Raw genomic sequence first — 27,232 nt, 5'->3', positions numbered from 1 at the left:
CCCACTAAACACCAGCTCCCCTTTTTCTAGTTCTGCGGACCTGACGACTCTAGGTCCTCTGTGGAAATGGAGCCGCAGGGGTCTGTCCTGCCGTGTCTGGCCCGCTTCCCTCAGCATAAGGCTCCCAAACGTCCAGCCCCGAGCCAGGATTTCCCTCCTGTTGGAGGCCAGATGATACTCCCCGGCAGCCGTCCTGCATCCAGACCCCCGCGCTGCCTGCACCTCCGGGCGGCCGTGAATGTGCTCTTGCTGCAGGTGCGGAAGCGCTGAGTCTCATCCAGACCCTGCTTTCGGTTCTCGGGCCGCGTCCAGCCCTGGGGCTGCTGGGTCACACAGCGCCTCTGGTTCTGCTCTTTGGAGGAAACCTCACACCCGTTTCCACACTAGTGGCACCACGTCACAGCCCAGCATCAAGGCGCGAGGGTTCCAGTTTCTCCACACCCTCGCCAGCTCTTGTTTCCTGTTTGTTTTTTCTTTCTGGGGAAGCCCCCCCCCCTCGGCACATGGAGGTTCCCAGGCTAAGGGGTGGAATCGGAGCTGCAGCTGTCAGTCTGCACCACAGCCACGGCAACCCCAGATCCACGCATCGTCTGCGACCTGCTCCCCAGTTCATGGCAACGCCGGATCCTTAACCCACTGAGCGAGGCCAGGGATCGAACCTGCGTCCTCATGGACACTCGTCGGATTTGTTTCCTCTGAGCCACGACAGGAATTCCCGGGGCCTTTCTTTTATGATTTGCTAAGTGGGTCCAGAGCAGGGCTCAGGCTACGGCTGATTATCTCCATCCCCGAGCAAGACTGTCCAGAGGCCCGACCGATGGGGCAGCGGAGGGATGGGCCACCGTCCCCTCTCATCTTTGCAGATGGCCCTGCTCGTGCCCCTTCCCAGGCAGGCACGGCCGGCGCTCCCCCGGACACTTCAGGGGCCCCCTCAGGTCACCAGGGTTCTCAGGGCGCCACCCCTCTCTCTGACCGGCCCACGGAGCGTCCCCACCTCCCGAGACACTCACCCTGGGGACCCATCTGGACCACTCCGGTCCCCTCTCTCAGGCCACAGCCCGGAAGCTCCCTCAAGACGCTGAGTTGGGGCGGCTGCAGGCCTGGTCTCATTTGCCCCATCTCTCAGGGTCCTGCTCAGTGTGGCCTGGGGTCCGGTGCCTTCAAACTGTCATTTCCAGAGCTCCCACTGTGGCCCAGTGGGTTAAGAACCTGACACAGTATCTATGAGGATGCGAGTTCGATCCCTGGCCTCACTCAGTGGGTTAAGGATCCGGGGTCGAGGTGGCTGTGGTGTGGGCCGGCAGGTGCGGTTACGACCCCTAGCCTGGGCACTTCCATGTGACTCAGGTGTGACGCAGAAATTCCTAGGCTAGGGGGCGTAGCTACGGCCCTAAAAAAACAAACAGGAAAAAAAAAACCCATGGTTTCATGTGTTTGGTCTGGTTTTGTGTGGTTTTTCGCTTGTTTCAAGTGGGAGGGTAAATTCTCCAGCTCGGCTGGAAGGGGGCGTTTTCCCTGCAGAGACAGAAAGGTCCTGCGTCCGGCTGGGAGAGGGGCCACGCAGGTGTCCCCCACGGACAAAATTCATTGACCTCACATGACCTAGCAAGTCCACCTCTGAGTAGACACCCCGGACGGGAGCAGGGACACGAAGAGAGACCTGCCCACTCGTGTCCACAGCTGCATTCTTCACAGCGGCCGGAGGTGGAGGCCACCCCGGGTCAACCGACCGAGGAAGGAGAAAGAAGGCGTGGTGCCACCCACACAGCAGGACACCATTCGGCCTCGAGAGGAGGGAGATTCCGACCCAGGCGGCAACACAAGGAGCCTTGGGGACAGGGTGCGGGGACAGTTACAAAAGGACAGAGCCTGTGTGAGGCACCTGTGTGCATGTGAGGGTGAGTTTTATGTGCCAACTTGGCTGGGCGTAGAGTGCCCCATATTTGGTCAAGCGTTATTCTGGGTGCTTCTGTGAGGGGTTCTAGGTTTGGGATCCGAGATGAACATTCAAATCACTAGATTGGAGTTTCCGTCATGGTTCAGTGAAAACGAATCTGACTAGCATCCATGAGGACACAGGTTCGATCCCTGACCTCACCTAGTGGGTTAAGGATCCGGCGTTGCCATGAGCTGTGGTGTAGGTCGCAGATGTGGCTCGGATCTGGAGGTAGCAAGACGGCTCGGACCCGGCGTTGCTGTGGCTGTGGTGTAGGCTGGCCGCTAGAGCTCCGATTTGACCCCTAGCCTGGGAACCTCCGTATGCCTCGGATGCAGCCCTAAAAAGACAAAAAATAAAATAAAATAAATCAGTAGATAAAAGGGGCTGATTTATTTATTATGGAAGCTCAGCAGGTTAAGGGTCTGGCGATGGATCACTGCTGTAGCTCAGGTCACTGCTACGGCACAGGTTCGATCCCTGGCCTGGGCACTTCCGCAGGCCAAGGGCGACGCCGAAAATAAAAACGAACCGGTCGACTGAGTGAGGCAGGTCTCTCCCCGGGGGTGGTGGGCCTCAACCAAGCAGAGGACGACTCAAGAGGGAAAAGGCCGACCCTCCAGGAATAAGAGGATTCCCCTGCCTGGCGGCCCTCACGCTGGGACACTGGTCTTCTCCTATTTTCAGACCCGAAAAGAAGCCTTGGCTCTCCTGCGTCTCGAGCCAGTGGACTCACCCTGCAGCCCCTGGGACCTGTCAGCCTCCATAATGGCACGAGCCAGTTCCTCAGAATACATCTCTTAACACACACACACACACACACACACACATACACACGCGCGCGCACGCGCACGCACACCCCCCCCCCCCATAGGAGAAATGTACCACAATGGGCCCTGAGGGAGTCAGCTCCATGGAGACGGGACGAGGATGCTGGGGCCAGGGGGCTGGTGCGGAGGGGAGGGAGGGAGTGTTTCATGGAGAGAGAGCTTCCCTTTGGGAAGAGGAGAAATTTCCAGAGACGCACGTGCTGCTGGTGGCACAACAATGCGACTGAATAGAGGCCGCTGAGCTGTGCACTTGAAAACATCCGGGTGGCGGCTCGTGTGCGCGTGAATTTACAGCAGACACGGACCTGAACCCTCCGGTCTGCGGGGACACGTCACGCTGAGCCACCGCCGCACACCAGGGGCCGGCCGTCGCAGCCGCCACAGCCACCGGCGCCAGATGAGCCCTCTGAGCCCGGCGGCGGGCAGATGGCATGTGCTGCCGAGACAAGAGAGCACCTGGGACTTGCCCGCCAGCCGCGGCCGCGAGATGGCCCTCGCGGCCTGCACCTCCCACGAGGCTGGCACCCTGTGCCCCACGAGCCGCGTGCGCGACTCTCTCCATGGGGTTATAAACATCGAGTCCACGTTCTTCTCACCTGCCCGCCTCCTGGAGCCCTCAGCGCCCCGTCCCTGCCATGGGGCCGCCCCTTCAGCCTGGGCCCCGCTGTGCCAGCAGGAATGCACCCCTGGGTCCCAGAGGTTCCGGCCCCTCCCCAGCATGGTGTGGGCATCGCTGCCCTGGGGGTCTCCTCTCCAGCCACAAAGCCAGGAGGCTGGGAAGCCAACTGCCTCGTGGGGCCTGCAGCTCACCGCCCCCCTGCCACCCCAGGGGAGCCCAGAAAAACACAAGCACCCAGGGGCCTGGTCCAGCTGCCTCTCCTCCGGACCGTGGGTGCCTCACAAAGCGAGCATCTGGGTGCCAGGAGCTCTGGGGGCCATGCCCGGGCAGAGACTCCGAGAGCAGCAGGTGTGCAGGGGGGCCTCCAGGCGAACCCTGGGCTCCAAAGTTTCTCTGGGACAGAAGGAAGCGCTTCATCTCAGCTCCCAGTGCTCCTGAAGCAGCTCTGGCAGGAACCACCACACCAGGCGCCCTGGAGGACCACCCGCGAGTCAGGGTACTGGGCTGCTCCGGCGGGTACTGCTGAGCATCCCCAGCCCAGGGCCCGGCCCGTGACGGGGCCCGACGGTGAACACCGCCACTTGGTGGACAGTGCGGGAACTGCATGCCCCCCAGCTCATCGCCAAGCCGGACTGCTGCTTGGGAGGGACCCCAAACTGGGTCCTCACACCTGAGCTAAGGTGTCCTGGGAAGCTCCCCCGACCCCCTGCCCCAGCCCTTCCTCCAGGCCTAAAGGGGACACGTAGTGCTAGGCCCGATGTCTGGGATGTGGGACACAGAGGTGACTGTGAGCTGTGACCCTGCCCTCAGGGGGCCCCCAGCCTGGCGCTGGGAGCCAGGTGTCACAGGAAGCAAGGCACTGGGGCCTCAGGGGTCCCGGGCGGCAGGGGGCTGGCGCAGGGCCCGGGATACCCTGTGGCCTGGAGCAGCCCGGATGGGTGGGTTTGGCGAGGACGGCGAGAGGCCACCAGGGGCTCCCTCCATCCTCTCTGGTCAGCAGAGGCAGGGCCGGTGTGGACGTGCTCTGGACACGAGTGCTGGCCCTCCTGTCCCGTCCCGCAGCTCAGCAGGGTCGCCTGCAGGGCTGGGGCTGGCACCACTCACCCTGGAGCTTCATCTGATGGGGAAACTGGCATGGACCCCAGTCAGAACCAACGCTGTGCCAGGTACTGCCCACCGAGGGACTCAGCGGTCACCCCGTCTCAGCCGAGGACGTGGAGATCACATCCCACAGCAGACTCAGGCCTGAACCCCAAGACTGGGCTCCCCACTTCCCCCCATGATGCAAACAGGAGCATGTGGCCAGCTCTCCTCACCCCCAACCACCCGGAAGGCGAAGCCTTGAGGTGCAGGAGTGGAGGGTCCAGGGGCCTCTCCCCCGCCCTTCCCGCTCTCTGCAGAGACAGGGACCCCGGGGTTCCTGTCGTGGCTCAGTGGTAATGAACCCGACTAGTATCCATGAGGACACAGGTTCAACCCCTGGCCTCGCTCAGTGGGTCAAGGATCCAGAGATACCATGAGCTGTGGTGTAGGCTGGTGGCTGCAGCTCCAATTCCACCTGGCCTGAGAACTTCCATACCCTGTGAGTATGGCCCTAAAAAGCAAAAAAAAAAAAAAAGAAAGGAAAAGAAAAAAGCAAGAAAATGGGGGTCCTGCTGGAGCTCAAGGGCCCTTCCGGAGCCCATGTTCCCGGGAGCGTCTGCGTGGCCTCAGACGCTGGGCGTGGCCACAAGGACCCTGCTGCCCCCGGCTGGGTCCTGCAGTTTGTCAGGGCCCCGAGACTGGGGCCTCTCCCCTGGCCTCCCAGTGGGGCCCCCAGGGGAGATCTCACAGTGTCGGGAGGGGCTCAGGCAGGGGCCTGGCAGGGTTCCCCTGGTGCCGGGACTGGGACGAACCCCATCTCTGTGTCTCGCCTCTTCGTCTGGGACATGGACGAATCGAGCCAGTGGTGGTTACAGAGTTGGGAGCAAAAGCACTTGAGGGCCCTTTCGACCGGGCCTCAGCTCAGGCAGCCGGGCATCCAGGTGAGACCCCTGCCCATTTTATGGAGGGAAAGACTGAGGCCAAAGCCTGCAGGGCAGAGCCTCGAACCTGGGGCCACCAAGGCCCAGGTTGGCATGCTGGGGGAGGGGCGAGCAGTCATCACCCCTCACCCTGAGCTTAGTGCTGATAAATAATCACCCCAACTTTGGGTTCAGCATGCCGGGGGGACTGTTGTGTCCCCAGCGTCCCCACCTACTCCTATGTCCTCCCAGGACTGGGGCGGGAGTCCTGTGACACTTGCCTGAGGTGGAGCGGATGTCAGAGCCCTGCTGGGACACCTGCCCGGCCAGGAGGCCAGGTGGCCAGGTGGTCAGGTCGCCGCACAGGCCCCCCACCCACCGCTCATAGCTGGGCAGCCTGGGCGGATTTCATGCCACAAGCAATGAGCATGAAGGGCCGCGACCTGGGTCCACCCCACCTGCAGTGTCTGCCGCCCCCGCCGGCCAGTGTCTGCCCGTGGAGGGAGGAGCATGGGCGACGCCCTGTGGCCCAGCCCCTGACCCTGGGGCCGCCCGTCCCCAGAGAGTCGCTGACACCTGGGGCCTCAGGCTGGGGGCTGCTGCGGGGGGAGGGTGGGTGGAGGGGCACTCGGGCTTGGGACCCCTTCTGCACAACTGAGTCCCCATGCCTGCCCCCCAGGGTGGTGGGAAGGGGCAGGACCCCCCCCCCACAACCCACTGTGGGTCCTTGTAGGAAGCCACAGGGCCCCCAAACCCGCCGCCCACGGCTACTCCTTTTTGTCAATCAAGACACTTTCATTTTTTTTACTTTTCACAAAACTTAATTCCATAGAGATTTTGTTTGTAGTTCTTACATTCTCTGTATGAGCCGAGCTAGAATCCCCTGCCCGCTCAGAAGTGGCCCCGTCCTGGGGGCCTGGGAATCGAGACACTTCGATACGTGAACTAAAACAAGGGACTCCTCAGCGTGCCGTGTGGCTGTGACAGGCGTGTCCCATGCCCACCCCCACCCCTGCCTGTGTCGTTCCCGCCGCCTCCCGCCTGCTCCCCGCAGGCCCCGTGGACGGGTGGGGGGCTCGGACAGTGGCGCCCTGGGCCCCCATCCTCGCTGCCTGGGGCTCAGTTTCCTCATCGGACGGTGGGGTCACCTCCCTCCTCCCAGCAGAGCGAGCAAGACGCTCCCGCGTCACCCAGACGACATCCAGGGCCCAGGGCCCGGGCCCCACGCGCCAGCCCCCCGGCCCCTGCACAGCCCCGGCGAAGCGCGGCGTGGCCGCCGGCGGCAGGAAGGCGGGCGGAGAGGAGCGTTTCCGCCGAGGCCCCGGGCCGGCGAGTGCAGGCCCTGATAAGGGCGCACATGGCCGGCCGCACGTCCGCCTTTTGTCCCCAGCTCCGGTCAGTCTTTCCTGCCAGGGCAGAGGGCTGAGCGCCTGGCCGTGGCCTTCCTCCCCCCCCACTCCGGCTCCCCTCTGCCCCTGGCTCCGCGGCCCAGGGTCCGGGGGAGTTTGAGGCCCAGGTGGCAGGGGCCCCAGGACCAGCCAGGAATCTGGACAGAGCCGACCAGGCTTCCTTCCTGCCCAGTCCTCCCCAGGGCCAGCACCCTGCCCGCTCAGCTCGGGGAGGTGGGGACGTGGGTGGTCGCACGGGGAGGCTCAGCCAGGCCCAGCTCCCGACCCGGCCCCTCCCTGCTCGAGGCCCCAGGCAGCGTGGGCTGTCCCCCACCCCACCGCCCACAGGGACACGCATCTCGGCCACATGGCAGGTCTGCGAGGAGGAGGGCTCCCCTCGAACCCCAGGAGCCCCTGGCTGGAAAGCCGGCCCCCATCAGGGGTGGGGGTGGGGGCGGGTCCTCTGCAAAGCCCAGAACAGCTGGGCCCATGGCTGCTTTCGAGTCACCCAAGGGGGTAGGAGAGAGGGCCTGCCGACCCCCCACTGGCTCCTGGGGGCCCCCAAAGCCTGCCCCAACCCTTGTGGTGTTGGTAACAGGGCCTGGACGGCCGTCCCTCTGGCCGCGCGCTCAGAAAGCACTCAAATCTGGGGGGTTCTTCCTCTTTTTTTTTTTTTTTTTTTTGTCTTTTTGCTATTTCTTTGGGCTGCTCCCGTGGCATATGGAGGTTCCCAGGCTAGGGGTCCAATCGGAGCTGTAGCTACCAACCTACGCCAGAGCCACAGCAACACGGGATCCGAGCTGTGTCTGCAACCTACACCACAGCTCATGGCAACGCCGGATCCTTAACCCACTGAGCAAGGGCAGGGACCGAACCCGCAACCTCATGGTTCCTATTCGGATTCGTTAACCACTGCGCCACGATGGGAACTCCGGTTCTTCCTCTTTTAAACAGCTTTCTTGAGCTGCGATTCCCAGGCACCAGGCGACTCACCCACGCAAAGCGGACCAGTCAGTGAGTTTTACTATGTTACGTTCGTAGGATTCTCATGACTCCTCGTAACACATACACGGAACGTCATAACATTTGCCGCGTCCGCCATCGTCGGGGGTACAAGTCCGCGTCACACTCGTGTCTCGGGCCACCGCTGCCCATCTTCTCCCCAAACTTTTTCGTCGTCCAAACCGAAACTCTGCATCCGTTAAACAGCAGCTCCTGAGCTCCCCACCCCCCGCCCCACCCGTCGGCTCTCGGGTCTGCAGGGCTTTGCTGGGCAGCTTTTCAGGCGATGGAATCACTCGGTGTTCGTCCCTCTGCGTCCGGCCCCCTCCCTCAGCATCGCATTCCCAGCGTTCATCCGTGTTGGAAGCTGGGCCAGGGCCTCGTTCCTTCCGCTGCCTGAAGGATGCGCCGTCCTGTGGACGGAGCACGCGTCACGCGTCCCCCACCCTTCCGTGCTGCATCTTTGGGGTGCTGCCCCTTGGGGATGCTGCGAGTTATCACAGCCACGGGCCGCGCGTGTCTGTACCTCTGCCTGGGCCCTGCTTCCAGCTCCTTTCTGTGCACACCTGGGAAGGGAGTGGCTGGGGGTTATTCTGTGCTTACTTTTATTTATTTATTTATTTTTTGCCATTTCTTGGGCCGCACCCACGACATATGGAGATTCCCAGGCTAGGGGTCGAATTGGAGCTGTAGCCACCGGCCTACGCCAGAGCCACAGCCACGCGGGATCCGAGCCACGTCTGCAACCTACACCATAGCTCACGGCAACACCAGATCTTTAACCCATGGAGCAAGGGCAGGGACCGAACCCGCAACCTCATGGTTCCTGGTCGGATTTGTTTCTGCTGCGCCACAATGGGAACTCCCTGTGTTTACTTTTTGAGAAAGAGCGGGCCCCTTCTTTGAAAAGGGATTTTCTCTGAACTGTGGCCCATCCAGACCATGGGTCCCGCTCAGCACCAGACAGCCACGTCAGGGACCCACTTACAGCGAGGACTGCCTGAGGCCACAGCTGAGCCCAGGGCACTGCTGTGTGGTCCAGAGTTGGGGCAGGGGCGAGCTGGGGATGCGGTGACCCCGGCGGTGTGGGATTGGTGGGCACGGATGGGGAATTCGAGGGGCACATCCACAGAGATCATGAAACCGTCTTTGTGCAACGTGTGCATCCTAGAGGGGTTCGCAGGCGGCAGCACGCGTCTTGACGCGCCTGTCCCAGCCCGGGGAAACGCCCCGCGCCACGAGTGACCTGGGCTGCGCGGTGTACTCCGCATGCGTGGTGGTCAGTGTGGGTCCCTCCCTGTGACAGGTGCACAGCTGGGGAGGCGTGGGGGCGGAGGGGGCGGCCGCGCCAGGGGCCGGGGTCTGCGGGAGCTCTCGGCGCCTTCCTCTGGGTATCGCTGCCACCCCAGAGCTGAGCTCAAAATCGTCCCTTTTTGCAGGTGTGCGTCTCACAGGGAGTAACGAACTCAGCACGCCTGACCCCCGGCCCGCAGCCTGGGAGTGCTGTGGGCGCACGGGCCCCACCACCCCAGGCAGCGGCACGGAGGCGCCGCGCGCTTCTCGGTTTGGCTCTCGTGCATGAAATCCAGGGGACCTTTCCAAACCAGCGCGGTGCCTCACGGGCCAGACAACCCCCACGAAGGTGATTTTCATGGTGGCACCGTGCCACACAATAAAAACAAGCCATCCCGGGCCCAGAGGGCCTTCCTGTCCTGGTCCAGCCACAGGCCGCTGGCCTCTCTGCCCCTGGAGGAGCCCCGTCCCCTCTGGCGCCCGGGGGATCGGGGGAGGCGTCGGCGGGGCCTCCTCGCCCTCCCCCGTAGCACAGCCCACAGACCCCGGAAATCAGCCCGGAGAGGGAGGCGGCTCTTCCTTTGGAGGGTGTTCCATTAAAACAGTGGGGAGCTGAATGAGGGGAGAGTGGGGTGCATCCTGAGTCAGGCCCAGCACAACGGTCCTCGTGGTTCTGGATTCAGCCCTGAGCCCTGTGCTTTGCCCGTTAGCCCAGCAGAGCCTGGAGCTGGGACTCCGTGGAAGTGGGCCCGGGCATGACGGCCACCTGCGCCCGCCCCTGAGCCCTCTGCCAGCCTGGCCTCCGTGGGGACCCCAGAGGACAGCCTGAGGGCTCCCAGGTCCTCGGTGGTGGGCGGGGGTCCTGGGGGTGGAGCAGAGCAGCTTCCCCGCCTCTCGCAGGGCCACTGGGGGCCTGCCTGGATGGCGGCCTGAGCGGCGTTTCCTGCCATTGTCCAGAGCAGGGGGTGACCAGGAAGCGGCCATCCCCAGGCGGGCTGGCGGTGCAGGGAGTGGGCTGGGGGACATCCTGGCTGAGTCTGGCTGAGTCTGGCTGGCGTCATCTGCGCCAGGACGGCAGCCCGTGGCAGCAGCCCCAGTGGCCTGGGGGGGGGGTGATTGCCACACCTGGGGGCCTGCCGGGCCCGCCTGCCCGGAGGGGCCCGCCTCCCTCCCCAGGAGAGGACACGGGGCCACCTTGGCAGTCCCAGCCGGTACAAGGGCAGAACGCAGAGCCGGACTCCAGAGCAGAGACAGGCCTGTGGGAGAACTCGCAGAGTGGCGGGCAGAACCCAGACACAAAGCACTGATCGCCTGGGGCCCCTGGGATTCTAGATCTGGGGGGTTGGAGGGGCGGGTGGGAAGAGCAGGGAGAGCGTGCTGGGCGGCCTGGATTCTAATCCCGGCTCCTCCATGTGCCAGGTGGCCCCAAGGGGCAGTTGGCTCCTCTGTTTTCCTCCGTGGAGGCCAAGGAGGAAACCTGAGATTTAGCCAAGGGGTCCTGAGAAATCCCTATGACGGGGGCCAGAGCAGAGGGGCTCCCCAGGGTCACCTTTGGCCTCGGGGGGCTGAACACACAGCCCAGCTCAGGCCCAGCCCTGCTGTCTCCCCAGGCTGAAGAGGCCCTGCCGTCCCAGCCTGGTCCCCCCGCCCCCAGATTGGGGGCCGGGGAGGCGAGAACGGGCTGGGTCTGTGGGGGATTCGCAGGCAGGGATGGGGCGGGGCCCCCCTGAAGGGCCCCTTGAGAACGCGTGGGGGGTGCGGTGCCGGGACGCCTGCGGTCCAGGGGCTCCAGTGACCAAGTCCATCACGTCTGGATGGGCTCCTGAGGGCCCGTGGGACCCCTGGCTCGCCGTCCGCGAGGCGGGCGTGGCCCACAGTCTGCGTGCGTGACGTCCCGAGCGCCTCAAGGCTGGGTCCAGCCCCGACCCTGGCCAGGGAAGGCCACAAACTCTGGGTTGGGGTCCTGGCAGGGTGGCTGTCCAGGACCAGCGGGGGGTGTGACCTGACGCCCCAGTTGGGGGGTGAACTGGGGCAGCTCCTCCGATGACAAAGCACAGAGTGCCACAGGGCCCAGAATCCCCCTCCCAGACGCGTCCCCAAGAGAAGGGAACGTGCATGCGTGGGAGCCTGTACACGCGGGCTCGCGGCAGCCCGACGGCCCAGCAGCAGGCGGGGCGTACAGGGCGCCTCCAGAGCAGACATTAAAGGAACAAGGTGCTGACTCTCCGCTCTGTGCACGGACCCCAGAACCACCCTGCTGAGGGGCGGAAGCCGTGCACACGCGCCGCCTGTAAGGAAGGTCCAGAACAGACAAACCCAGACCCAAACGTGGCGTGGCCGCACGGCCGGGGGGCAACAGCCCAAGGCTGCGGGCTTCTCCAGGGTGATGGAGATGCTTTCACAGCGAGGTGACAGGGGCTGCCCAGCTCTGGGACTCTCCTGATGCCATCAAACTGTACCCTGCCTGGGTGGCTTGTGTGGCCTGTGAATCACATGGCCATAAAGCTGTTACAGCAACCGAGGAAGCCCCTGGCGGAGCCTTGCTCTCACTGGCCGGCCCGGGCCTGCGCTGGGGCTCTGGCTAAGGTCACAGGGCTGGGGGGACAGCCTGCTGGTCCCGGGGGGGGGCGCCTGCCATGGGGGTGGGGGGCTGACCAGGTGGGGGCAGGCAGCCTCTCTCCGTGTCCCCTGCGCCTGGTGGCGGGGCGGCGGAGGGGGGGTCTCTGCAGCCTCTGGAGACCTGCAGCCCCGGTGGGCGGGCCTCCCTGCTCCAGGTGGGCTCTGCTCCTCTGGGGCGTCTGCTTACACAGCCAGATGGGAGCCTGACACCCGGCCGAGGTGGGCCTCGCACCCCTCCCCCAGCAGTGGGGCCTCAGCGCTTTTCACCAGGAAAAGCCAGCTGGGGTGGGGGGGAGAGGTCAGGCGGCCCCCTGGCCCCCTGACGCAGTTCCCCTTCCCCTGGGGGGAGGGGGTTCCTATTGTTCTCGGAGCCTGGTCCCCAATCTCCGGGCTCACTCACTTCCTGTTTCCTGGCTGAGAGGAAACAGAGATTTCTGGCGGGTGGCAGCGGCCACCCCCCCCTTTCTCTTTACATTTTCAAGGATATTAAAATATAATGATAATAAGAGGTGGCTTGAGAGCTGAGGAGCCTGGACTGTGAGGGCTGGGGGAACCTCGGGGCCACCCATGGGGGCTCTTCACGTGGGGGGCACAGGCCCCTTTGAGAGCCTACTGGAAGCTGTGGCCCCCTCGCCTCTGAAAAGGCTGGGGCACAAACTGTCCACCATGACAGAGGTTAGAGACTCCCAGGCACCCCCCGCCCCACTCTGACTCCCGGGGAAACCAAGGCAGAGTCCTCTCAGGTCTGAGCTCCCTGGACACGCCCCAGAGACGCAGTCTCCCGGCGCCACAGTCTCCCTGGGAGGGGCACCCCCGCCGCTCCCAGCAGCCCTCCCACCCGGCTGAGGGGCAGCACAGTCCCGGTCACGGTGCCTGAGCCCTGCCTGGGGGTGGCGCCCCGGCCGCCGTACCCTGCCCACTGCCCCATGCGGGGCCGGGAGGGTGCTGCTCTCAGTTCATGGTCAGCCTGCCAGGGACGGTCTTTGTGACCTTCAGAGGTCATTCCTCCTCCGTACACAGGTCAGGTGGCAGCATCAACCCTGCCCAGGGAGCCACATGCAGGCAGCACCGGGCCAGCTGCCACCTTTGCTACGTTCTTTCCCCAAAGTCCTGGGAGAGGCTGGGCTGGGCGGGGAGGGGACAGGGTGTCCCAAACGGCGGTGCAGTAGGCAGGCCGCTAACCGAGCCGGTGCCCACACCTCACCTGCTGCCCCCACCCTGCGGGTTCTCTGGAACTTCCCTCCCGTCCCGGGAGATACGGTGTTTTTTCCTTCACAGTCCCGCCCGTCCCATCCGTCGGGCTTTGGCGAATTGCAGCCTGACCCTGAGCGGGACTTCCGCCCAGGGCGCCAGGCAGGGAGTGCAACCCCCTGCCTCCACCCCACGGCGGAGGCACGGGTGTCTGTGGGTTGGGGGCAGCCTCCACGGCTGAATGAGCCTGGGTGCCCAACCAAGCTGGGCTCTGGGACACGCCCAGGCTGCGGGGCTGAGGACCTGAGGGTGACAGGGCCGGGCCTGGCCACGGCACCGGGAGGGCGTCAGGCCTGGGAGGGCTCTCCCTGCTCAGCAAGACTCCACTAAGAGGCGCCCTGGCGGCCCTGCCCCCCTGGCCAGCACCTGAACCCCAACCTGGCCAGCAGCTCCAGAGACGAGCATTTCATGGAGGCTCCTGGGAGCCAGGGGCACACTGCACCCCACAGCAGTGATGACACCTGGCACCCCAAGCCCCTCCCCTGTCCACTGCCCAGTGGGCCTGGGACACTCATGCGCCTGCGCCTTACAGACGGCTCAGTTCCCTGGGGGCTGCCCTGCTCCCCAAGTGCCCCCTGCCTGGCTCTCGCCCCGACCCCGGTGTCTCCCTATAAAATAAGTCTTCCCCAGAGAGGAAATCAGTGGTTCAAATTAGAAGAGTTTCTCCATCTCGTTATATTAAAGCATAAGAGCACAGCGTCACCACTGCATGATTATCAGAATGGCTCCAGTGACCGAGTGGACACGGGAACAAGTGCTGACAAAGCCGTGGGGCGTCCGCAGCTCCCGCACGGCTGCTGGGGCTGAGCCGGAGCAACCCTGGGCAGTGGCTGGCTTCGTGCCTCTCCTGGGACCACGACAGCGCCGGGTGCACATAGGTGCCCAAGAGAAACCAGCCCATGTGTACATCTGCCCATAGGTCAGTTCAAGGCGTTTCGAGGCAGCGCGGTTGGTGAGACCCAAAGCCAGCAGTGGTGTGGGTGCAAATCGGGTCTGAGCACACAGGCGGGTCCTGGTGGAGCAGGAGAGGCCAGACGCAGCGTGGGCACCGCCGGGCGCGTCTCTGCAGCCTCGCTGTAACGCAGGTTTGCAGGCCACCTCTGGGTGGGGGCCAGCCCTGTCCCCGGACCCTGTGGGCAGCAGTGGGTGAGGCAGATGAGGCCCCACTGGGCTCTGTGGCGCTCAGGCTGGGTGAGCGGGTGGGCAGCGCGTGAGGGCTGGGACTTTGCCCTGGGTGCCTTGGGGAGCCTGTGGTGGGGCTTCCTCAGGGTATCGTGTGTTCTGACGCCCCCCTTCACAAAGTCCCCGCGAACCGGGGTGCAGGCCGGGACGCTCAGCAGGACGAGGAAGTCGCCGCTGGGCAGGAAGCGTGGCGACCAGGATGGGGTAGGGGCTGAGCCCAGGGGACCCACTGGGAACCAAGGGCAGGGAAAGGACGTTTGCGGGCCTCCTGCCTGGGCAGCGGCGGATGGACGGGCAGCAGAAAGGCTGTGCGGGTCGGGTGGGTCCCCAGGGAGAAGCCAGCAGAAGGGGCCCAGGGTCCCCCGGCGGCCTCCCACTGTTCGGAACCCCTGGGCTCCACGTCCAGAGCGTCCATTTCCCGCTGGCCGACCCTAGACGGTCACCTTCCCCCGCGAGCCCTGGGCGCATCGTCTGAAAATGGAAGGTCCTCAGCACCAGGGTGTTAGGCGAGGGCCATGCCCAGCGCCCACAGCGGGCACGCTAACAGACGTGCGGGGCACGCGTGGGCGTAGGCAACATAGAGTTGAAGGCCCCGCTGCCAGACAGAGCCGCTTCCCCTGTGGGACCTCGCGTTCCCTCTGGGACCGGGCCCAGCTCTGTAGACAGCTCCCGGACCCAGGGGTCTGCAGGCTCCCTCCCGGCCCCCGGGGACGGTCACTGGGCCTGGCGCATGCATCGCTTCATGAAGGGCCAGCCTCATCTGGCCCGAATCTGGCTGACAGAGCCATCCTGTCCCCGAGGCCAGCGGCCACTCTGGGGGGTAAACAGGAAGCCCCATCTGTCCCCTGCTCTGGTCTTTCCCTCCCACGGCCCGGCTCACACGCCACGCCGGTGCCCCTCTGCCCCGAGCAGCCTCAGATGCCCGCACTGGCTCGGCCCAGGGCTGGGACCACCCGCTCCTGGGGCTGCAGAGGCCAAAAGCCCGGTGGTGAGAGCTCGTAGGAGGCTCCCGAGAGGACAGGAGGCCCCAGCGGACCCCTGCCACGCCCCGCAGCTGACCTGAGGCTCTGGGAAGGTAAGGGGGCGCGACGCCTCCCCATCAACGGCGGGACCGCGCCGGCGGTCGGGAGGCAGCTCATCCCCGCGCCCGCTGACTGTGGGGCAGAGGGGAACGGAGGCCCAGTGCGGGCACGGGCTCCAGCGATGGGGGCCACGTCTGGGACCAAATCCCGGGCTTCCAGCCCCCACCAGGTCCTGCCTTGGACGCCACAGCTGAGGCCGGCGAGGCCTTGGGCCGGGGTCGCTGAGCCACCCCTGTGTGGACAATCCCTGACCTGTCGCACCAGGAGGCCACCTCCATGCCGAGCCTGTGAGGTGGGGTCTGGAAGCCAGAGGGGGGACGCCCTGCCCTGGGGGAGGCACAGCTCCTTCCCAAACTGGTTCCTGCCTGGCGACGAGTTCCATGACCCAAAGCGGGGGTCCGGGCCTCCTTGGAGGTGGGCCAGTCGTCCCAGCCACCCCAGGCCTCCAGCCTGAGCACTGAGTGAGTCCCCTCTGCCATGCCCCAGGCACCTGGAGTCCAGGGGGTGCCAGGTGGCACCTTCTTGCCCTCTGCCCGCGCCCCTGCAGCCCCTCCCTGTCCCTGATCTGCCCCGGGCTGGGCAGGACCCCAGCCGCCTCCCGCGTTGGCTGCTGAGGTTCCGGGACCTGAGCACGGAGGACGCTGTGGGGTTTGGGGCGACAGGCCGGCCCAGGCTGGTGCGCGGGGCCCTGGGCCAAAGCCTCCTTTCCTGGCATTGGTTCTGGTCTCGGCCCGGGGTGGGCAGAGCTTGTCCAGAGGGGTCACAGAGCGGTGGGGACCCCAGAAGCTGTGGGTAGCAGGGGAGCCAGCACAGTGAGGACTGGGTGTGGGGACCCGGGACTCTGCTCGCTCCAGGCCTGTAATTTCACCCCCGGGCTCCAGGCAACCCTCCAGAAAGTTCTCTAACAGGCTCAGGACGCAGAGGGAGGGGTGGTCCATTAGCTACTCCCCAGCATGGACAGGTCTGCCCCCAGGGTTGGGGCCCAGGAGGAACTGGGTTCCCTGAGAAAAGACAGAAAGGGGGCTGCCTCTGTCCTGCTCGCCTGGGGCGTCTTCCCTCCTGGGCCTGAGCCTCTTCATCCGGACACGTGAGGGGCTGACCCCTCACCAGACCCTGTGTGTGCTGTTTCTTCCACCCGGGGGTTCAGAGCAGATCCCTAGGCCTAGGGTCTGGGGGATGTGGGCCGGGGCGGGGGGGAGAGGGGAAGCCCAACTGGGCCCCTGCACTAAGCACCCTGAGCAGGCACATAGCCCTTGGGCAAGTGGGCCCTCGGGCGTGAGAAGGAGCAGGGCCCAGGGGGCCAGGGTGGGCTGGCGGGGAAGAGATGGGGGAGGGGCCCCCCAAAACTGCCTCCTGCTGGAACTGATGCCTGAGGGCCCGGCGCCACAGCCACCCCACTGGCCGGCACCTCCCTTGGCCCCGTGGAACAGAGGGGGAGACTGAGGCCCAGCGAAGAGAAGGCCCTGGGCCCCCCTCCCGTGGCAGCCTGGAGTTTCCCAAGCCTCCGGCCTTCCTCTCGGCTGGGTCATCCTGCTGGGCGGGGCCGGAGGGCGGTCGGGCCAAGTTGGTGCGAGGCCAGAGGTATGAGGGCATCCAGACTGGGGGGCCAACCCCGGGGCAGGGCTTATACCCGAAGACAACGGGCTTTGGCGGGGTGCTGCCCACTCAGAGCCCTGGCCGGATGGGCGGCCAGCGTGTCCTCCATAGCTGCCCGGCTGCCCTTGGGCACCCACTCCGCCACCAGCACAGCCACCCGTGCTCTGCCCGCAGGTCCCCAGCACCACCCAAGAGAGGAAACTGCGGGTCAGACCTGGGGGCCGGGCCACGTGGGGAATCTGAAGAAGCCCCCACTCTGGCCGTCCTGAGGCACCTCCATTCCCCCCCACCGGCTCCCTTGGCCTCTGGAGGCCAAGGGAAGCAAGAGGGCCAGGGAACTCCCTCTCCTGCCCTGGAGGGGAGCCCTCGAGGCGGGCCTGGGGATCTCGGGCCCCGCTTGCACACCCCCAGGAGTGGGGGGCTCACTACCCCATTCCTGGAGAAGGCCTGAGTCTTGGAGCTGATGTCTGCCCCTCCCTGTGCCCCCCACCTCGGCCACTCTGGGCCCCAGGGACCCATAGAACCGGCCGTTCTCGGACCAGCCAGACCTCTCTTGGCTGCCCCCACCCTCGGACTCCCATGGGCAGCACACACACATGGCCTGAGGGTCACAGAACCAAGGGGCCCTTCTGTGGAGCCGCACTTAACGCGGGCCCAGCAGCCGGGCGGCCCACAGCCCTGGGTGCCAGACATCCGCCAACACACTGAGACCAGCCAGGTCCCAGGGTCACCTGCAGGGCCCAGGCATCATCTCTGGCTGCTTCACGATGAGACGCTGAAGTCCCTGGGGACAGCCCCCTCCCCCGCCCACCTGCCCGGCAGCCTGGCCAGGCCCCTCCCTCAGCGGCCCCCCACCCGCCCCCAGTCTCCTGTTTGTTCACTGAGAGACCCCGTTATCAGCGGAGAGCACACACAGGAAGTCCGGCCGGGAAGGGCCCAGCCCAGTCCCGATTTACACGGGACGGAGCATAAAAAGCCGCCCTTCCTCGCCCCGGGAGGAGCCTCCCTGCCCGAGTCCGCCGTCCCCATGGCCAAGTCGGAGGCTCCAGCGGAGCGGACAGGCAGGCGGCTTCTGGAGGTGCCCCGAGGGGGCCGGCGAGGGGTCGGGCCCATCCCCGGCCAGAGGAGGCAGCTGTGGTTGCCATGGCCCAGCCTGGGCCCGGGCAGCGTCAGGTATGGCGGGGGCAGCCTTGGAGGGGCAGGGAGCGGGCAGAGTGGAATCAGCGCCTCTCGGCACCTGCAGGCTCAGCTCTGAGGGCTCTGCCCTCCACTCCCAGGGCCAGCTCCTCGTCCTCCCTATGTCCCTATTGGCGCCATTCCTACTGCACCAGAGACACTCACGCCCCTTGGCCAAGGGCACCCGCTTCTGTGTGGCCGAGTCCAGGCTGGCCTGCCTGACTCTGATACTTCCGCTGGCGGCCCAGCAGCTGCTGTGAGCCCTGAAGGACACGGTACAGTGGCCACCCTGCCCGTCGCCCCCCACCCCCACCCCTACCCCCGGGCCAGCTCTGCTTTCCCGGCGAGGCCCCCGGGCTCAGCAGCAAGGCCCACCTCAGCCGGCCCCTCTGCTGAGAACTGCATGTCCACGGCACCCTCCAAGGCCGAGCGGGCATGCCTGGAGGTGTCGGGCAGGGGCACCGGGGGACCCAAACCCACGTCTACAGCCAGGGTGAGCCCTGCAGGGCAGGCACCAGGAGCGCCCGCCTTCTGCTGGCCTGGCCAGGGGGACGGGCAGAGGGACAGCTCAGTGGGGCGGGCGCATGCACCCTGTCCGTGCACCTTGCTCCCCAGGGGAGCCCCCGAGCCAGAGGGGGCCCTGCTCTCCTGCTGCCCGTGGCCGCATCCGCGTGCCGTGAGGATAGCCGTTTTCCAGATGAGAGAGCCAGTGAGGCCTCCGCAAGGGCCAGCAGAGGGAGGGCCAGACGACCCAGCTCCCCAGGCCGCCCCTTTCTGCTCAGGCCAGAGGTCAAAGGGTCAAGTGACCCGCTTCAGGGACTGGATGGGGGCAGGGGACGGGACAGGAAGCTCTCCCTCCAGCCCCCCAGGCCGGGCTCTTAACTCTGCGGCCTGGGCTGGGTGAGGGCGGCCTGCTTGGCTTAGGAGAGTCAGGGATGCCCCCTTTCCCAATAGAGGCATCCCTGCCACCCCAGCCACCCTCAGACCTCCTTCCAGGGCCTTCCAGGGCCCCCAGTCCAGGAAGGGGCTCCTGTCCAGACACTGGTCCTTTCCCTCTTTTACCGCCTGGGCACCAAGCAGGCCCGAGCCGGATGCTCCACAGCTGTGGCTCTGCCCGGGGCCCCCTTCCCCATGATTCTTTGGAAGGCCACCCCGCAGGGGTCATTACAGAAGGACTTTCATCTTCACACACCCCGGCCCTTCCATGCCCAGCCCGGGAACCCCTGGGCACAGACACACCCAGGCTGCAGGTATAGGCAGAGCTGAGAGGCCCGGTCAGCTCTGGCCATCAGAGGGGGGAGCTCTGTAGGCCAAGGGCAGGCTGGGGTCCCACAGCAGCATCAAGACTGGCCCCGACCACCTTCCCAACTCCTAGACATCAGGGGACCAAGGCTGTGCCATCAGCCTCCCTGTCTCTGACCCGCAGGCCCTGGCACCCGGGAGCCACGGGCAGCCCCCACCAGCCGGAAGAGCAGCTGCCGCCAGCGTCAGGGGCATGAGGGAGGCCCCCTCCCCAGGTGAGTGCCACAGCAAACCCCAATGCCCCAGGCAGCGCAGGGGGCCTGGCCAGGCCTGGGCGGGTTTTACACGCACCCACACTTAGGGCACCAGGGCCCCGCCCCGTCTCAGGATCAAGGGCAGAAACTGCCGAGGGGTGAGGCCCAGGCGCTCCTGCACAGTGATGGCCCAGGAGTGACACAGTTCCTGGGTTCCAACTGTGCCAGCTGCTCTCGCTGGGCCCCAGCAGCCCTGGCCGCTCTGCCCTGCGCAGCTGCTTTAGCCCATGCTGCAAATGTGGGAAGGGAGCCGGGAGAGGTGACTGGTCCCGAGCCCCCAGTGGCCACCATGCAGCTAGGGGACAGCTTGAGGGCCTGAGAGGCACTTAGGGCATCCCAACTGTCCTGAACCAAGACGGCCCCAGGGGGAGCCCCACAGGTCCCCTAACCTGGCACACTGGCTGGGAGGAAGGCTGGGTGTCACCCCAGGACCCAGGCGGGCTCTGCCCAGGCCTCCGTGTCATCTCTGGAAGTTCCACATCTCGCAGCAGGAGGGGCCATGATGGCCACTCCACGCGTGGCTGCAGGGCAGCGGGATCGGCTTTGCCTCCTACACCCACCCGGTGCCTAGGTAGCTGGCCTCTGGTTGCCGGCCCACCCCGGAGCTGGGGCTCAGCCTGAGGGGGTGGGGGTGGAGAGCTGGCCACCCCCACCGGTGCGTCCCCAAGCGGCCTCCGGGCACCTGGCTGCCTCCGAGCCCTGCGTCCCCGGGAGCGGGCTGGGAGGGGCGGCCGCGCTCGGAGGCGGGCTGTGCGTCAGGAGCCCCGGGGTCTCGCTGACTCACTGCCTGGCCCCGGGGGCGCCGCGCGCCGCGGAGCCTCAGTTTCCCAACCTGCGCAATGGGGCCGGCCCGGGGCGCGGGCGGCGGGGCGCCCTCCCGGGGCGGGGGCGGGGCGGGGGCGGGGCCGGGCCGGCCGGGGCGGGGCCGGGCCGGGCGGGCGGGCGGGGCCGGGGCCCCTCGGCGCGGTGGCGGCAGCGGCGCGTGCGCGCCCCGGCTCGGGCGGTGAGTGCGGAGGGAGCGGGGCGCCCGGCTGGGGGCGCGGGGACCGCGGCCGGCGGGGGTCCGCTGCCTTCAGGCTGGGGGGCTCGGGGTCGGGGACCTCGCGGCGCACGGAGCTGGGGGGCGACGCACAGCGACCGCGGGGAGCGCAGAGGTGAGCGGGCCGGGAGCGCGGGGCTCTGCCGCACGGTCACCCGACCCCCAGCCCGGCCCCGGATCCCGTGCCTGGGTCCGGAGAATGGGCCCAGTGGCCTTGGCAAAGGGCGCCCCCTGCTGGTGACGGGCGGCGCGGGAGGCCGGGACAGGGGGGCGGGGGGCGCCCCGGGGCGCCCCCTGCCCCTCATCTCCCAGTCTGGGGCCCCGCGCCTGTCCCAGGGCCTGACTCAGAGCCCCGCAGGCCCCGACCCCGCAGCCCGGGCCAGCCGTACCCTGCGGTGGCCGGCGCGGGGGGAGGTGTCACTTCTCTCGCTCCCACTCCCCACGGAGCCGGCCGTGCAGGGGGAAGGGGAGGCTCGGGTGAGCGGTGCAGACGCCGCAGCCCCAGGGAGTCATCCCGCAGTCTCACCCCGTCCTAACAGCCAGAGCACCCCGCGAGTGGAAGGGCAAAGCCAGGCTTGTTGCCCTGCAGTGGAGTCAGGCGCCTCCCTCTGCAGACTCAGTCTCCCGAGTGGAGCGGGGGCTGTGGGGAGGCAGCCGGCAGGTGGTGGGCAGGGCTCCTGCAGACACTCCGAGGGCATGGGACATTACCGCATATCCCTCTGGCGGCGCCCCCCACCCTGTTACAGCAGGGCTGTGACCCCAAAGGGAAGTGAAGGGAAATGAGACTGCCAGCCCAGCACAGGCCAGGCAGCGCCATCGGCTTCCTCTCGCCTGGCAGGCAAGCGTGACTTTCAAAAACCAGACGCTCTGTTCCCCTTCCCAGTGGCCTCGTAGGTCGCGGAGGTGCTGGTGGTTCTTCGTGGGGAAAGGTTGGTTGGGTTGGCCTGAGATGCCCTCCCAGAGGTGCCCGGTGTGGGTAGGCACAGGGTCTGTGGGGACCTGGAGGCCCAGCCCACCAGCCCCCTCTGCCTGCCCAGAGCCCTCTGTCCCCACATTTCAATTCTTGCCTGGACCTCCAGGCCCGCTCCCTAACTGTGACCCCCGCGGAGTTCATCTTCCAAGCTGGCTCTGACCGGCAGGACGTGCCCCTGCCCACCACTGCAAGAAGCACCCCCACTATCCCAAACTAAGTCCCACAGCTCAGGGGCCCACCACAGCCTCTGACTGCTCACCCACCCAAGCTCCCACCCCCCTGCCCCAGAGCAGGGGCTGCAGGAAGGGGCCTGAGCAGCTGCCTTCCTGCCCTGCCCAGGGCCATGTGACACAGTGGGCAAGGCCATGGGCTGAGTGCCCAGCTGCATCCCTGCATGGACTGGGCACACGGAGCCCGGGGACGGAGAGCTCCCCAGCACCTTGGCTGCACGGGGGACAGCAGCCCCTCCCCAGACCGTACAGGCCACCCCCCTGGCCCCCGATCCAGCCCCCTGGCTTGTCGCAGACCTTTCGTTCTGGGCCGGGGTTTCTCACATTCCCAGGAAACCCTCTCTGGGCCGCCCCGGCTCCCATCCACAGCCAGGACAGGGACAGTGATGGCTCCCCTGGCACGTGGGGGCAGGGCTCCAGTCCCCTCCAGGTGGGCGCCCAGAGGGGCCACTGTCTTGGGAGCCCAGGGGGCTGTTTGCCGTTCAGTCCCCAGCATAGGTGTCACCCCTCCTAGGTGCAGGCCCAGCGCTGTTCTGCACGCCCGGTGGCTGCACCCTAATGGGCTCCCTATCTGGCAGATGAGGTCACTGAGCCAGCTGGGAAGCGTCCCAGCTCTGCCACTAGCACCCCATTCGTAGGCCGAGATGGGGTGCAAGCCCTGCCCGGCTATGGAACGGGCACCAGACCCAGCGGGGGGGAGGGAGAGCTGGCCCTACCCACCCCGGCCCCGCCTTCCCCGGTGAACCTGACCGAGCCCAGCAGGGTCTGGATGCCTCTCTCCCCAAGCAAGGACGTTCGTGGACCCTGGATGTCTTGGCCCCTCTGTGGTCCCTGGACTGTATGTGACTGAGGTGAGAAGAGCTGGCACCCACCTGTGAGGCTCTCCCCCTGCAATGGGAGGCCCTGAAGAAGCAGCTCAACTTGGAGTTCCCACTGTGGCACAGTGGGTTAAGAACCTGACTGCACCGGCTGGGGTCACTGGGGAGGCATGGGTTCGATCCCCAGCCTGGCACAGTGGGTTAAACCATTCGGCGCTGCAGTGTAGGTCGCAACTGCAGCTCAGATGCAGTCCCTGGCAGGGGAACTTCCATATGCTGCCCGTGTGGACATTAAAAAAAAAAAAAAGCAGCCCAGCCAGGGGCTTGGGCTTGAGGCGGGGTCGCACAGGGACTTATGGGGTCCTGCCTTGTGCTCCAGGCCACCCTGAGGAGAAGGCCGTCCCCCCTGGAAACACAGGCCATGTGGGGCTCCCGGGAGCTGCTTCTGGTGTGGTTCCTGGTGCTGGCAGCAGGTGGCACCGAGCACGTCTACCGGCCTGGGTGAGGTGGGGCTCGGGCTTCTGGGTGCCAGGGCAGCAGGGGTGCAGGCCAGGAGCCCTCAGCCCCTCCCCGGGGCAGCCCCCAACATCTGGGGGCCTGGCTCTTCTCTGTGGCTCTGGCTGGGGGTCCATCCCAGCGACTTTGGCAAATCCCGTGGGTTCTGGGGCTGCGGGCAGGGGTCCCAGGAGCCCCCCCACTGACTTTCCGGCCCCGTCACCCCCGCAGCCGCAGGGTGTGTGTTGTCGGCGTTCCCAGGGGCCCCGTGTCCGAGTCCTTCGTGCAGCGTGTGTACCAGCCCTTCCTCACCACCTGCGATGGGTACCGGGCCTGCAGCACCTACCGGTGAGCGCCGCCCGCAGCCGTGAGGCCCACCAGCCACCCAGGACCCTGGGGCGGGAGGCAGGGCAGCGCTGCTGGGAAACTGGGGCCCGGAGCTGCGGAGGCCTTGCCGAGGCCCCGTCCCAGCGGGTGGCAGGGACGGTGTAACTTGGGCCATCCTGGATCAGGATGTGGGCCCAGTGGCCTCAGCCATCAGCCCTCTGCTGCGCCAAGGGCGTCCGGCGCCCCTGCTCCCCACCCTTATTTTAGAGGGTCACCCACCCTGCCTGCCCCCCTCCGCACGGCAGCCCCCATGTGGTCCTCCCCCTCCCAACACCCAGAACGTTCCAGTCTGTGCCCACATGAGGGGTACGCATCTCTGGTTCTTCTGTGGGAATGTGGCTTAAAAAGCTTCTACTTTCTGTAAGCTTCTTAAAGACGCCGGGAGCAGGGGGCAGGGGGCGAGGACAGTGTGGCAAGGCTCTTCCCCTCACGGCTCTCCCTAAGGTGTCACCTCTGCTCCATGCCAGGCACAGCCGGGCTTCAGGCCACGCCCTGGGGTCCCACTCATCAGGACAGCATGGGGCAGGGGCATGGCCGTGCCCCTGAGGTGCCAGGCTGGGAGTGACGGCTCCTGTGGCTTCTGGAGGGCACGGGAACAGAGCCAGCCCCAAAGACAGGCGGACACACAGGGCAGACAGTGCCTCTCGCGGGCTGTCTGGGGAAACCCTGGCCTGGGCCCAGGAGACCTAGTGGCACCGCTCAGGCCACCCTGTGAGGGCCAGGCCCCTCTGAGCCACCCCTGCCCCCCACCCCCGCAGGACCATCTACAGGACTGCCTACCGCCGCAGCCCTGGGCCAGCCCCCGCCCGGCCCCGCTATGCCTGCTGCCCGGGCTGGAAGAGGACCAGCGGGCTCCCTGGGGCCTGTGGAGCAGGTGAGGGCCCCACACACCGGGCGGGGTTCACACAGATGGAGCCGAGTTAGGCAGCTCATCCCGCTCTCCAGCCCCGGGCCAAGCACGGGCTGCTCTGCTCTCAAAACCTGCTTGGCATCCCCCACACACTGTGTGCCACCCCTGCGGGGCCCTGGGGACCCTCCTGAGCTGATGCCGGGCCTCCCCCCACAGCAATATGCCACCCGCCATGCCAGAACGGAGGGAGCTGTGTCCGGCCAGGCCGCTGTCACTGCCCTGCAGGGTGGCGGGGCGACACCTGCCAGACAGGTGAGGCTGGGTCCCACTTCCCGGGGGGGGGCCTCCAGGCACCTCCCTGCACGGGCTCCTGGCGGGTCGAGAGGGGGCTCAGCGTGGCGCCGCCCCTGCCTGACACCACGTTCCCACAGATGTGGATGAATGCAGTGCTGGAGGGGGCGGCTGTCCCCAGCACTGTGTCAACACCGCAGGCAGTTACTGGTGTCACTGTCCGGAGGGGCACAGCCCATCTGTGGACAGGGCATTCTGCCTGCCCAGGAGAGGGACCTCCAGGGTGGCCCCAAACCCCACAACAGGTAAACTCCCTGCTGGTCTGTACCCCCTCTGCTGAGCCGGGGGGGATGGGCAGGGAGGTGGGGTGGCAGATGCGATGGGGGCTCCCCTACCTGGGCTCCTCCCCCGAGAACTGGGGGGTGGAGGTATGTCGCAGGGACCGTGGGGAGGGCCTCAGCTCAGCCTAGAGTGGAAGACCCCGCCCCCCTGCGCCCCCCTCCCCAGGGTCCCACCGGCGTCCCTGCCCAGGCAGCCTGGGGACACAGCGCTCGCGCTGGCGACGGGACATTATTACTTTTGGTACGCGCTGTGACACTTCAAACTCGTACCGTGAGTAATAATGCGCTGTCGGCAGCCCAGCACCGAGAGCACGGCGCGGACCTCGGCTGGAACCACCCTCGGCTCGGCGGGGACCGGGGACCCCGACCTAACGGAGAGGGGGCCCGGGGGCTGCGTCTGCCCAGAGCCACCTCCCAGCCCCCAGGTCGGCCCAGGTGGACGGCCAGGGCCCCGGATGGGGGAGAGGGGCTCGCCACGACAGGGGGGCTGTGCCCCACACCCGGAGCGGTGGCTCCGCACGGGGTACGAGGCCAGCCTGCGGGGGGTGCAGCGTGGAAGCCGGGCGCCCCTGACTCGGCCGCTGGCTCTCCCAGGAGCGGACAGTGCGGTGAAGGAGGAAGTGCAGAGGCTTCAGTCAAGGGTGGACGTGCTGGAGCAGGTGAGGCCGGAGCTGGGCACCCAGGGCCTCGCCCGGAGCCTCCCCTTGGCTCCTGGTGCGGCTCAAACCCGAGGTGGAGGTGGGGTTCAGTGGGGGCACCCTGGAAGGCTTCCTGGATACTGACAGCCGAGGGGCCCTTGGCCTGGGCACCATGCCAGGCAGGGGCAATGGACAGTGACTGGGACCCCGAGGCCAGGGGGCGGGGCTACAGAGAGCAGGAAGCCAGGCCCTGCCCACTCCCGCCTTTGTCCCTGCAAGAATGCCGCTATGGTCCTGCCATAGGGTCCGTGGCATGAGAGCCCTCAGGAGCTCCTGTCCACTCCTCGTAGCTCCTCTGACCCGGACCCCAGGTCTCAGGGACCGCCGGTCAGGCTGGCCTGTGTAATGTCCCTCTGCCCACCTGCTGGGCTCTCCTGGTGCCAAAGCTCCCTCTGGTGGACATCCGGGGCCCTGCAGCTAGAACCGGGTCGGGCCGGGCAGTGCCCTTGCTGGCCTCAGTATCGTCCTTAAGTCCTTGTGGACCAGAGGGTGAGGGGCTGGTCCAGAGTTGCACAGGCCTGTCCCCACCCGGGCCCTCTGCCTGCCCTGCAGAAGCTGCAGCTCGTGCTGGCGCCGCTGCACAGCCTGGCGTCTCGCGCCCTGGAGCACGGGCTCCCTGACCCCGGCAGCCTCCTGGCCCACTCCCTCCAGCAGCTGGACCGCATCGACTCTCTGAGCGAGCAGATCTCCCTCCTGGAGGAGCAGCTGGGCTCCTGTGAGTCCCTACGCCCCACCCCCTGCACCCACGGAGGCCCTGCAGCCTCGGACACTGAGGCTGGGCCGGTTCCTGCCCAGAGGCCAGAGGGCGAGGTGGGGCAGCTCAGGCCAGGCCGGAAGGTGGGGGAACTGTGACCTCTGACCCAGCCTCCCCCCATCCGCCCGCAGGTTCCTGCAAGAAGGAGCTGTGACAGGCCCGGCCCAGGCCCCCTCCTCCAGCCACCAAGACTCTCCCCTCGCCGTGCCCTGCCCTGGGCCCCATCCCCCACCACCACCGCTCCTCACCAGGGACCCCCCCCAGGCTCCCCCGTGGGGTAGGGCTGAGTGAGGACCCAGCCCCAGCCGGTCGGACCCCTCCACCCGGCCGCCCTGGGGGCCTGGTGGGCCCGGCTGAGGGACGGTACGAGGGCTCCCTGCCCAGGGCACCGTGCTGCTTACTGGGCAGCCCTGGTTTTTGTTGGAATAAAATGAGACTTGAGCCGCAGTGTCTGTGATGGCTTGGGGGGCATCCCACGGCTGCCGGCCTCCCCCAGGCCGCCGCCCGTGCTGGCGAGCAGGCTCCAGCCCCCGAGGCCGCGTCTCGGTGCCCGCTCTCCAAAGGGGCTGGAGCCCCGCTTTCGGAAAAGGTGACCCTGGCCACAGAGACAGCTTCCTCCTGGTGACAAGCTGGCCTCGCCCCCAGCCAGGAGCCAGAGGGCGAACCTTCAGCTCCTTCCCGAGGACAGCCTGGCACCCCCGGCGGAAGGCGCCCAGGATGACTGTGGGCCCAGCGCCTGCACGGACGCCTGCCAAGCATGGAGGCCGGGCGGAGGTGGCAAGGGCAGCCCTCGCAGTGACCATGGCTGACCAGGCACTTCCAA

General features: G+C 66.7%; 1 protein-coding gene and 1 non-coding gene across 16 annotated transcripts; both read left to right on the top strand.

Moving 5' to 3' along the window:
• The first annotated feature begins 14,910 nt into the window (after positions 1-14,910).
• EGFL7 (EGF like domain multiple 7) lies at positions 14,911-26,856 on the top strand. Of its 15 annotated transcripts, none has more exons than XM_021081043.1 (10): positions 14,911-15,198; positions 19,404-19,494; positions 22,973-23,094; positions 23,320-23,436; positions 24,234-24,349; positions 24,542-24,637; positions 24,757-24,921; positions 25,552-25,616; positions 26,208-26,370; positions 26,541-26,856. In XM_021081043.1, exons 3-10 carry the CDS (start codon positions 23,015-23,017, stop codon positions 26,561-26,563), a joined length of 825 nt encoding a protein of 274 aa, XP_020936702.1. In that variant the 5' UTR covers positions 14,911-15,198; positions 19,404-19,494; positions 22,973-23,014; the 3' UTR covers positions 26,564-26,856. The 15 variants fall into 15 exon arrangements, 10 of the variants coding, with proteins under 10 accessions (XP_020936702.1, XP_020936698.1, XP_020936701.1 ...); XR_002340956.1 differs by having other exon boundaries at positions 15,001-15,198; positions 22,973-23,099; positions 25,254-25,616; XM_021081039.1 differs by having other exon boundaries at positions 15,009-15,198; positions 25,254-25,616.
• On the top strand, positions 25,177-25,249 carry MIR126 (microRNA 126). Its single transcript, NR_038594.1, has one exon. It is a non-coding gene; the product is annotated as a microRNA 126 (primary transcript).
• Positions 26,857-27,232: the final 376 nt, after the last annotated feature.

Source organism: Sus scrofa, unplaced genomic scaffold (genome assembly GCF_000003025.6).
Source record: "Sus scrofa isolate TJ Tabasco breed Duroc unplaced genomic scaffold, Sscrofa11.1 Contig1206, whole genome shotgun sequence".
Classification (NCBI taxonomy): Eukaryota; Metazoa; Chordata; class Mammalia; order Artiodactyla; family Suidae; genus Sus; species Sus scrofa.
Note: the sequence above shows the minus strand (reverse complement) of the source record. Positions and strands in the feature narration are given on the sequence as shown.